Below are 12016 nucleotides of genomic sequence, written 5' to 3'. Positions count from 1 at the left end.
GTGCAACAATTAACCCCTAAGGAGTATTTCTGTGGCATTGCTTAACATGTTTTGGGTTGGTCTGGAGATAGAAAGCTAATTAACTAATTAAGTTAGAGAATGACAGACAGATTATACCCTAAATCCAGCCCTCATTCCAACCCTGCTTCCAATTCTCCTTCCCACTCTAATTCCAACTGTCCTTCCAATCTTCACATTAAGTAAAGTTTCTTGGTGTCCCTGGATGGGTACTGTAGTCCAACACCATCAGAAATGGGTTAGGCATTTGTCATGCAGCGGTGATCTTCATTAGTGCAGACAGTGCACCTGCACAGTGCAGCGTAAGACTGAGTAATGTTAATGTCATTACCACATTACTTCTACCTTTAAGTAGCACTTCCATGCAAAACATTTGAATTGTCTCAGATTTGTGACGTTCAAGTCGCAATATATTTCAACATTTCAAATGTCTGGCTTAGCATATTGATTAAATTAATGCTGCTATAGCATTAGATACAGTTTCAGTTTTATCTTTGTGTTGTTTTTTGTAACTTAGGGCAAGTGTCATACAACAGTAAAATGAAAGAAAGACACTCTAGTTTGATGGGGAAAATCACTAATCAACAAGTGAAATACAGAAAAGTTTAGATATTTTTTATTGAAAAGCATCAAAACGAACTTGAGTCTTATTTGATGCATAAAGAAAAATAACGTTCTTTCATATACTTTTTAAAAATATATCTTTGTTCTTTCCGGATGAATTCAAAACTACTCCTCCTGTCGAGGAACCTGCAGCACATTTGTACTATGACAGAGGAAAAGCTATAAGCAGGTCAAGTAGCTAGGTCAGGGAGCAGTATATAGCAAAATCTGCAAACAGAAACTGTTAAATTAAGAAGTTACCGGTATTAAGTTATGCTGGAGATGGCTGCAGTTTAAAACCCAAAATAACAATTTTACACTAATTTGCAACTACACAGCCTGGCCTCATTCCTGACTATCAATTAAGCTTGGTGGTGAAGGTGGCCAGCAAAATAACAGGCCTCCCACAGACCTCACTATCTGCTGTATCTGAGCAGCAGGTGGTGCCGAAAGCCAGAGCCATTGTGGGGAACCAGAACCATGCTCTGCACAGTGCACACACAGTTTGGAACACAAGGGGTGCAGGATGAAAAACTCAGTTGATCCCCATGTAGTACATTATTTTGGTAAATACAGGTGATTTTATTCCACTGTGGGATCCTAAAATATAAGACTTTTTAGTACTGATGTGATTTAAGTATTTTAATTTAACTCTCACTTGACAGACTGAGTTTGGGCAACAGATTAACTAATGCACTTTGTTAGTGACTGCAGGGATTTGCCTTGAAAGTCTCAGGTGGGTAGCATTCACTTTAGAATATTTTAGCTGATGCTTACCAGCATTGAAATTTACTGATTAGTTTATTTTAACATTAGTTACTGTGTGTATCAAACTGTAGTAGATTATTTTATGTTTTTGCATTTAAAGGTGAACTTTTGATCATACTGACTTTGTGTTCATTCAGATAACAAATCTGCTCCTTTGATCTTGTCTTCATAAAGAAACAACAGTTTTTCTGACAGCACTGAGGTAGAGCTTCTGTGGTAGATGAACTGTTTGCCAGTGTGAATGCCAGCTCGTGTTGAAAACCGAGCCATGAGCTGGGTGTGTGCCCAGGTGATGTTGGTCCACTGACAAGAGGAAGGCAAGGAGTAACAAGGATCTGGAGGCAAGCCTCAGCCACACACACACGGTCTCTACACACATGCCAGGACAAAGCAACACAGACAAGAAAGAGCGGCAGAAGCATCTACAGTTTGAACGGAGTTTTACTAATGCAACTGCATCCAAGTTAAAAAAAAAAAGAAAAGCACAAAGTCTGAATAAAGTTAACAAAACAGGTTAATGTCATTCGGTTCATCCGAGTCGAGACGCTGTAAATGGAAAAAGTGTCACTCTTGCGTGTGAAAAACGGTGTGAGATGATTTCCTCGGATATCAGCTCTGCGCATCTTGACAGGTTTTAATGAAGCATATGTCCTTTACTAAAGACAGTAAAAACGGTGGCAGCCAAATTGTGTTTTGTCATCTGTGCTGCAAGAAACAGCTGATAGAAGCGGAACAAGAGTGAAAGACTAGTTAATTAAATTTCCAAAAATTTGTTAATTAGCGAGAGCGTTCACTGATCATGAATTGGCATTATTTAGAGCTGAATTTTGGCCTGGATCTGATCTGAAAAAATTATTTTAGAAAGATTTAACAAACTTCTGATTGAATTAAAACCAAGTCAGTCTAAGATTAAATATTACATTTCACCTTGAAGATGATAAATTTTCTAACCTGATCATTTAAAGAAAAAAAAGTTTTGAAAGAGAAGCTTGATGCAGCGACAAATTGAATTCTAGAAATTAAAAAAAAATATGTAATTTCAAAACGATTTACAATTTTATGCCTCTTCAAATGAAGCTGGAGCTCCAGTGGTAACCCTTAGTTGTCCTATTTATTTTAGTCTTTTTATTTTTTCCAGGTCTTAGAAGGGGACTACTCACAAAAAGAGTGAGTAGTCCCCTTCTTTAGGATTGATCGCAATTACAAACATTAGTCACCTGGAAATTATTTAGATTTGGGATTCTATCACTGAGATTCATGCAGGATTTTTTAACTGAATCATTTTTTAATTTGCAGAAATAAACAGAGCTGTAGAGAGGACTCAAACAATAGACTGTTATTATAGTCAGACATCGGTGTTACACTCCTTTTGGTCCACTATGTGGTGCTTTAGGGCTGCAGCTGAATAAGTACATCCAGTTTTCCAGAAGCTATGATGTCACTGTAGCTGTTTTGCCAATAAAAATAAATAAATCCATCACAGACTCCAGCAAATATCTTCTTTCAAGATACCAATAAAAGCAAATTGTTCACTGTGCATTTTTTGAGTCTGTCTGCTTTTTAATTTATGTTGAAAAACAGCAATGGTATCATACCCTCAAGGGCTAAAATGGCCCAAGAGTAGTATCCCCCAAATGAGTATGTTGTCTCAAGGCTCTTTGTACTAAGTAAAGGTTTAAGAGTCAATTAGCCACACAAGGTCCTTGGAAACACAGTATTATTAGAAACAAACAAAAGCTGGCTAAGAAACAACACTTGATAAAAGTACACTTGAAGGCTGTAGTAATTAAGAGAAGCCTCTAGGGAAGGCTGGCTGTAACTTAGGAGAGTTATTTCAGATATAAACAAACCCCCCACAGGTTCATGATTGTTGAATCTAATGGGAAACGAGGTAATGGTGATTATGCCACTACGAGACTCAGGTTACATCTAGACGAACAAATGCTGGTTGTAAAAGTTCACAACAAAATCTGAGTTTGGATCTTTTACAGCATGTAATATGTACTCTGTGTTTCAAAGAGATTACACACCTTTTACCTATAAGGGCTTAATTCACTTACCAGGCAAAGGAAGATGGTCATTTAATTAAAACATTAGCATAATCCTGAAATTTCTGTCCCCTTTGCTTTTCTCTGCAGTGAATTGTATTTGTGAATAACAACCAGCATATTTCCATTTAACCAAACCAAATTGCAATTTACTTTGTTTCACGTCTCATTTTTTCATTACGCACCTGCAGAGAAAACGAGTGGCCTTGTTAACTCTAATGGAAACCTTTCATTGCAATTAGGGAGATCAAGGTAGCTTGCAGTCCTTTTTACAGCACGTCTAAACTCCAGATGCAGAGGGTTCAGGTTGCTTCATCCAGTTTGCCAACATTCACATTTACCCCTGGCAAAACCTTGACACAGCTCCATCTCTTCCATTAACACACAAATACTATATTGTCAGTTCATATAAATATTGTAGAGGTGTACGTAACATCCAGAATAACCATGAACAAATGTGATTTTGTTGCAGTATCTAGTGGATATGAATGCCTTTGATTTGACTTTTTATTGTTAAGAGCTGTATAGTCAAAACAACCTCTTAGTGAACACCTTAGAGTCACGAGAAATGCCTGTTGGTGTTTCTATCTGAGCTACTGAGCCACTCTTCTCACATCTGCCTTTTAGTAGCTACCAAAATCTGCAGGGTGAAATTGAACCCACCTTGTTGCCTCCATCGTGCATGGCCCAGCCGGTGCGCTTCACCCCAAAAGCAGTGAGGGTGTTGGAGGCATCCAGACAGGTTACAGGATGACCATAAACAGAGTGCAGGGTCCTTGGCTGCTCCTCCTGAGGGTTCAACAAGTAGACATCCTCTCCAGCCGCTAAAACCACTAGTGGGGACTGATCTGCCCGGTTTGGTACAAATGTCAGGCTCTCCACCTGCCATATATATGATAAAAGTACAATTCACAATAAAAAAAAATAAAAAATAAAAAAAATCAGCATCTGCGGAACATCGTCTTTCATTAACACACAACCAAAGTGTCCCACTCACTGTTTTGGGTAGCCGAGTCTCGCAGACAGTCCTCCAGTAGCCGCAGTCATTGGCGCTGTCGAGCCGAACGTATGACCCTGCGGCTGAGATCAGGACCGGACGGTCCGGGCTCAGACCCAAAGCCTGGATCCTCCCGGGTATCTGGTAGTGGTGGATGGGCTCCCCACCTGTTTCTGTACTCCACAGGTCTACACAGCCTAAGCCAGAAACACAACTTCTGACTAAAAATGTTTTGATTTCTATGTGCAAACAGTATTGTCGCTACGCCAAATGCTGAAAATGAGACATTGTGCATAAAGGTTTAATAGGCATCTAAATGTGTAGATAATGTTCAGCATTGTCATTATATTACATATAATTAACTTTTGTTCACAAATGTCTTATAGATTGCTGGTTTCCCAAATATGTTCATTACATTTTTTGCACAAAATCATTCTTAGATAATGAGATTTTAGTTTGGTCAGTTCTGCCTATTAAACACTTTTTTTCAGATTGAGCTGTTTTAGGGCCTCTCGTCACTTTAAAGTCAAATAAGCTGCTGCTGCCCACGACCCCCAACTCAACATTATACTCACATGCTGCAAAGAGATACAAAAATATACAACCATACATCTTTGAAAAGCAGAAGTAGAACCTCCTACACAACCAACAAGAATGCAGCAAGTGAATTATGAATGGTAAGTGAATAACCAAACCCTTGTCTTTTCCTGCAACCATTGTACTGCAGTGCTCATCTTCTAAGTGGGCGGAGCTTCGCTCCGGTTGCTAGGTGAGGGGCTCGGCTGGGGTTGACAGGTAACAGCGCAGACCCTGTCGATTGTGACTTAGCAATTGGATGGTTTTTGAAAATGCTCATTTTTCAGACACTAAAAAATTTTTTTCCTATTGCCAAAAAACAGCTGGATGGCACTTCAAGCACTTTGGCTGTTTTTTTTTTAGAAACTGTTGAAATCCAAATGGAAGTTNAAAANCATGCAAAATGTGAATTTTGCATAACAGACCTCCATTAAACAAACACCCACTTACCATCTTCATATGAAGCAGCGGCCACTGTGCTGTTGATCTGGACGTGACTAACGTGCGGTCTCGGGTGCGTGTTCGCTGAAAGACTGTTGGTCTTGAGGAACGAAGATGTTGAGTCCCAGTGCAACGTATCCCAAAGTCTCACATCACCAGACGTGTACCTTAAATATAACGCAACAGATGGGTTACTAGATATTACTTAAGTGTCTTTTAGGATTTAGAGTGCCGTTATACAACCAACATGTTTTGAATAAAAGAGGTCAGATTAGCTTTCAGTGGAATAAAAGACAAGTGGTTGCCTGGAGTACATTAAGGACTTGATGATAGTGTGCGATCATCCCCTCTCAGTTCTCCTCCATCTGCACACTTTTCTTTTGTTTGAGAAGAAATGTCTAACAAATGGAGCAGAGCAGCCCTCTGCTCTGAACTCCACACACCTCCTCTCCCATCTCTTTGCCCTGGCTGATTAGCTCTCACTGCAAGAGACGAGCATGCTGCCACCTTCACAGATTCAATCATGTCTCTGTGACTTGGAGCTGCAATGTGTCGTACAGTAACAGCCAGTTTGACACGGAGCGTATATGCGAGTAGCTCTCCGTGTGTGTGGGGGGGTGGATTTGCAGGGTTTGGCAGGAGCAGAAGCACACACTTTTTCCTTAATTGGTGCATCATCAAAATGCCAGCGATCGGCATGACGCGCATGCTGGATGTCGCCCAACAAACTTCTGCGGGGAGAAGTTTCTGCTCAGACTACAGTGGTATTTCTGCAGGCCTCAGCAGATCTGCGCTGTCTGAGACGGGTTAATGGCCACTGCTTCTCCTGTTGCTTTTAATTTTTTTTATTTTTTCAAAAAGCCAACTCCATTCCCACCGGTTTTCTGTCACCAATCAAATCAGTCTTGACTTGCTCTTAACTGCTATTGATTCTTTTTTAGACAAATTCAAATAGTTTCGTTTAGCTCAATTACTCTTTAAGTACCAATAATGAGGAATGTACTGACATCATGAATATGTTAGCAGCATGTGCATAAAGCTGAGGATTTAGCAGTGAGTTCACATTGCATCAGGCCACTTATTAAATGTCTTCAATGTTTCAGTACTGTGTGCCGCACATCTACTAATTTGAAACCACACAAACAGGCTGTTTTCTCTAAAGGGATCCAGCAGGACTAATGGGAATCTAGTAGCCTTCGTCCCAGGAGACACTGCAGATCTCCTTAAGGGCCTCCTATTGAGCCCTCCAGGTCCCTCACAATTTATCACTGCCTCATACTAGCTAGTTAAGGGCAGGTTTAGCTGATTAAGCTCCAATTCATGTCCTCTTTCCTCAATAAATGCAGTTGTTACTTGTGTTTTTTTGCAAAGAAGAGCAATAATGTGACTATGTGATTGTGAATTAATTGTTTTAATTAACAATTTCTGATCAGAACTTACTCTGTCAATGTAAAAATCCTTGTTCTTGCTGTCATTTGGTTTCATCAGAAGTCTGACATCTGGCTTTAATGTGTGGCTGAAGTCATAAAACTGCTGTTTAATTCTCAAGTCAGGTCCTGTGAAAGCCTTTGAATGTGCCTGTAAATTCAGCTACAATAATTATGTCAATCCGGCAAAACTACTTTTGATAAATGATGGCCAGTGTAGGCTGAGAACAGCACACAAAAGGTACAGTTTTTAAACATGCTACGACACGGTTGTCTAGTCATTACGACGTGACCCTTTTCAAAATCACTCTTGTTTTTCAATTATAACACAAAACAAAGCCTTCAATTGGATCCTAATATAGTTCCCCAACTAACAGGAAACATGATAAAAAGATAATCAGTGCAATTAATTTCAGTGGTCTGATCTGGATTCCTTTACTTTAACTGTTACGGGGTTAATAATGACACCGACATCATGTTTTGGAGCTACATGTCTGGCCAGAAGCATAAAATTATACTGAATTATACTGAATTAGGCTGTACTAGAATGAATTGCATTTAAATTAATTTGACCATTTTTCATTTAGAGTCATTTTCTTATCTAATGTATAAGTTTATATAGTTGAAATATAAATAAAATTAACTGAATGGCAGTCTAGTGAAATGCATGTTTTTCACAGGGCATTGTGTTACTATCATGTAATGAGCAGCTCATGGCAAAATAAGGACTTTAAAAATTTTTAAGTTAACCAAATACTATTTGTCAATTCTTACAAAATACATAAACTCCCTTAAACTTTGGAGAAATTGTGGGTGAAGTCTGCTCAGACAACCTGAGCTAGCCAATCAGAGGCGGCTGGGATTTAAGCAGCCGGTTTCTTTAGCTTCTATTCTGACAGAAAATAGTTAATTTAAATACTATCTTGGCACATGGGGACTTAAATCAACTTCAACTTATTTGTGTTTGTCAATAAGAAATACTTCATTTCATATAAAACATTGTGTATTTGGCCAATACCTCATTAGCATTCCAGTTGTTTGATGTTGTTGTTCAGCATAATACATTGTTTTCAGCTGTAAAGATAAATCCAAACTTCATCCCCTGATTTATAATTTCATCAATGTAAATGCAACATTTTGGCATTGGTTTAGACAGGGACACACAGCGTCTCCTACGTTCATTTAAACCGCCGGCATTAAATCACAAAAATCTATGACCAAGTTTTATTTAGTGCGACAGAGAAATCAATGCAGATGAAATGAGACCAAGTGAGCGCTGCTAAAACAAAGAGGACATCAGGCAGGATCTGCTCGTCCTTGAAACTCACCCGGCCAACACGAAGCTGTCACAGGAGCTGACGTCGCACAGAATTTTCCCCAACTCGAACTGCAGCTGGCTGACAGATCCCACTCGATTCTGAAGAGGTACAGATGCTGAGCTTAAAACTATTAACAATTTAATTAGTGTAGCAGACCAACACATGACTGTGAAGTGGAAGGAACATTTTGTACAAATTAAAAATCTGAAAAGTGTGGTGTGAATGTGCTTTCTGCTTTGCACATCTTAAGAATTAAATTTTTGGCTTTTCTTCTTTGTAAAAAAAAAAAAAACTCAAGCACAGTTACATTTTATACAAAGCATCAGTAAACTTCACATCAAAGTCTTGCTTCAGATTCTAGATTGTATTTAGATTTGGGCTTTGATTGGGCTAATCAAAGCCCACTAAACTATTCCATTGTAGCTCTGACAGCATGTTTATGGTCTCCTTTCTGCTGAGAAGTGATCATCCTTCATTCTCAAGTCTTTTGCATCCTCAGACAGGTTTGTTATTATTGCCATGCATTGCTCCATTCATCTTCCTATCAACGCCAACCATGACCCCAGGATGATGCTGCCACCACCATGTTTCACTGTGGACCTGATAGGCTTACGGCAAGTGTTAGTTTTCTACCACACCATGTCTTATGGGGTCAATATTATTAAGAATAGTGCTCTGTAAAATGTCCAAAGCTTAAGATATTGTTATTAAACAAATGCTGTTTTAAGTGCTCTCTTTATCCGTGATTTGTGGGGTACATTTGTGATGTTATCCATTCACTAACGATTGAAATGTTGAAAATAATGGTGATCCAACGTCACTATTTTTGGCCGCATGCCGTAGTAGTCAAGTTTCTATTTTGGAAATTATTTCAAAAATCATGCATCATTTTTATTCCACTGCTCTGGTAAGTTTCACTGTATGTTGATTTATCACATACAGTAAAACAAATCTGCAGTTGTAATGGGATGCAAGGAGATGCATTATGAATTTATTTCTCTTACCCACAAGTAAATCAAATGAGAACAGCACAGTTGACCTCTACAATCTGTGGTTACTGGCAATGAGATTTCTAAGTCATGTAAATATTGACAAATAAACACTGTGATCATGGTCTGCTGTCAATCACACGTTAGTTTTATTGTGTTATTTTGATAACACGACTTCATGCCACCTTCACCTCTCAGACAGTTTTAGTAATTTGATTAAAAAAAAAAAAAAACCTTCCCATTTCAGTGAAGTAGAACAGATCAAGCTCACCTTCCAGTTGGATCGGACAGTTCTGGCCGCGTTCCTGCAGTCTCGCAGGGTGCTCTTCCAACATGGGGAGCTGGACACGGAGGCACCCTGGTGGTAACCTTCCCTCTGGCACAACCTGAACCACAGAACGCCATCCTCCGCGAGGACTCTCCATGCCCTGCTCACCTGGGAGGAGATTGGACAACATGACAGTGGTTTGAGTCAGCATACATTAGGAGCTTGCATCACTCATTTCCGCTTAACGAGCCCGGCCGCCTGCCAAAACGGGCTCTCTGCACCACGAGTGCTGTGGATCTGCCACTCAATATCTAATTTACTAACATGCACAAAATAAAGTCATGAGCTGCCCAAAGCAATACAGAATGAAGAAGGTAAGTGTAATTAAAGTAACTAATCGCCAAATTATGGACGCTGCACAAAGAAACAATAAAACTAAAGTTATACATGGATTTTATTGACAGGACGTGATTTATAAGTCTCTTAAAAGAATGCTTGATCATCTCATCTGTTTTAATTTAATTAATAACATAATGTGAACCCTATAAAAAAAAGCATGCGGAGCAGGTCTACAGTTGGGGTCAGGACCCAACCATCCGAGCGTACGTGGTAAAACACCAGAAGTGAGAGCGGGAATAAAGTCCATTCGCTTTATTTCAGCTAGTTAACTTGTAGAGTGCAGCAACAGGTGGGGGCAGTGTGTCAGTCTATGAACAATAGCTTGGCATATCATTAAAATGGCCTTTTGAAATCAATTTTTAAGACAAAAAAGTGTTTTTTAATAGAATAATCTATGCATAAGACAATATAAAGGACTTTACATGATACGAATGGAAGACAAAAAGAAATACAGCATAAAAAAATCCAGTTAGATTGGTTGACCAGAAGTTGGTGTAAATGAAATTATTTCCAAAGTAAAGGAACTGGATAACCATGTTTTCATGGAGTTTGTTCCAAAGTCGAGGAGCACAGAAACTAAACTCTCCTAGTTTAGTTCTGGTGCTGGGAAGACTTAAGTGGTCTACATAGTTTATAACTGAAATTCAGCTATTAAATTCTCAGTAATTTTACACTGCCTACATTTATCCTACAAAAACCAAAAAGTAATTTTACCATTTGTATTGAACTTCTCATGGTTATCATTTCCTCTTCAAACAAGAATTTCAATCTGCATAAAATTGTGAAATATAGCAAAAGAAAACCAACTTTAAAGGATAAAGTAATTACTGTGAGGCAAGATAAACTTTCTCCCTCTACACTTCCCCAGCCTGGATTTTTTTCAAGCCAATAATTGACAATTTAAAGACAAAAGCCTCTTTAGAAGGAGCTGAAACATTGAGCTGTACACAGATTTTTTTATTTTATGTGTTTTTTTTTTTTTTGTCGTTTCTGCACCTCACCTGGGCACATCGGCCAAGCTCCATGCAGTTGAGGTACTGGAATATCTTCAAGGCTAATTCGTACGGCAATTCAATGTCAAAGAAGGGAATGTCGTTGACTTCATTCTGCAAAGAAAAGGGATTGATTACAGTACTAAACACAAGATATGCTGCTGTAAAAAGTTTTTACTACCCTGGAGATTTCTCCTGTCTTTGCTTTTTTGCTTCAAAAAAACTCAAGGTAATGGCGACACACTCTATCCTCCATCAGAAATCCTGGGCTTAGGTCGTGACCCTAAGCCCAGGAGCACTTGGGTTATAGCATGACAATAGTCTAAAGTACACCAGTAAGACCACCTCTGAATCACTAAAAACAAGGGATTTGGAGTGGCCAAGTGAAACTCTGGAATGACTGAAATATGGCAAAACATGGATGTTTGAAATGCTTCAATATGACTGAATTGAGACACCCCTGGGAAAAAAAAAAGATGCAGCCCATTCCTTCACATTGATGGGGAAAAAAACAATGACCATTATTGCAAATGCTTAATGCCACAACTAATGATTAAATTAACAAACCAATTATGTTTGCATGTCAGATCATTTATGTGCTCCATTTATTAACTGATTATCTGAAACACAAAAATCAAAGATAGACGAAACCTGTAGGGGGGAAACTACGTTTTCACACTGAATTTGTGCTCAACCAGTTTCTTCCACATCATACCAGATCCTGAATGAGTTGATCCACAAGCTCCTCTTCTTTCTTCACCTTCCTCTGAGGCTGCCTCTGCTGCTGCTGCTGCAGGGATACGCTGCACATGTTGGTCATGTTATCATACTGCCTCTTTCTCCTCGTTCTCTCCTCCTGAATCCTGTCCAGCAGGGGACTGGTCCTCCCATCCAACAGACTGCGTGCAATGGAGACATACTGAGGCTGATCTGCCTCTACAGCAAAGCTCCCACCACTAACACTTCCCTCGTCCTCAGTGCAGCTCGATTCCTCTTGTTTTAGAGTATCACAAGGTTTCTTTACGTCTTTCTGCTCGGGATGATCCCCGGAGGAGGAGGAAGAAGGAACACAGACGAGTCCAGTCTCTTCTTTTCTATTTTTTAACTCTTGTTTCCAGCGTTCCCTGAAGGCAACAAGCTCGTTCGCTGCCATGTCGTTCAAAAAGTATAC

The 12016-nt window shown here is 39.3% G+C and overlaps 1 protein-coding gene across 1 annotated transcript in view; it reads right to left on the bottom strand.

Annotated features, from left to right (window-relative positions):
- fbxw8 (F-box and WD repeat domain containing 8) overlaps positions 1-12016 on the bottom strand; it is a 20213-nt gene extending 8197 nt beyond the window's left edge. Inside the window, exons 1-7 of the mRNA XM_015028821.1 lie at positions 11561-12016; positions 10855-10959; positions 9458-9622; positions 8207-8295; positions 5461-5618; positions 4435-4631; positions 4101-4319 (exon numbers count right to left, since the gene is read on the bottom strand). Of these exons, the coding sequence (XP_014884307.1) occupies positions 4101-4319; positions 4435-4631; positions 5461-5618; positions 8207-8295; positions 9458-9622; positions 10855-10959; positions 11561-11998 (1371 nt within the window). The 5' untranslated portion in view covers positions 11999-12016. The remainder of the gene's footprint in view (positions 1-4100; positions 4320-4434; positions 4632-5460; positions 5619-8206; positions 8296-9457; positions 9623-10854; positions 10960-11560) is intronic.

This window comes from Poecilia latipinna, unplaced genomic scaffold (genome assembly GCF_001443285.1).
Source record: "Poecilia latipinna isolate Pla-1442-1.1 unplaced genomic scaffold, P_latipinna-1.0 Scaffold136, whole genome shotgun sequence".
In the NCBI taxonomy this organism is placed as follows: Eukaryota; Metazoa; Chordata; class Actinopteri; order Cyprinodontiformes; family Poeciliidae; genus Poecilia; species Poecilia latipinna.
Note: the sequence above shows the minus strand (reverse complement) of the source record. Positions and strands in the feature narration are given on the sequence as shown.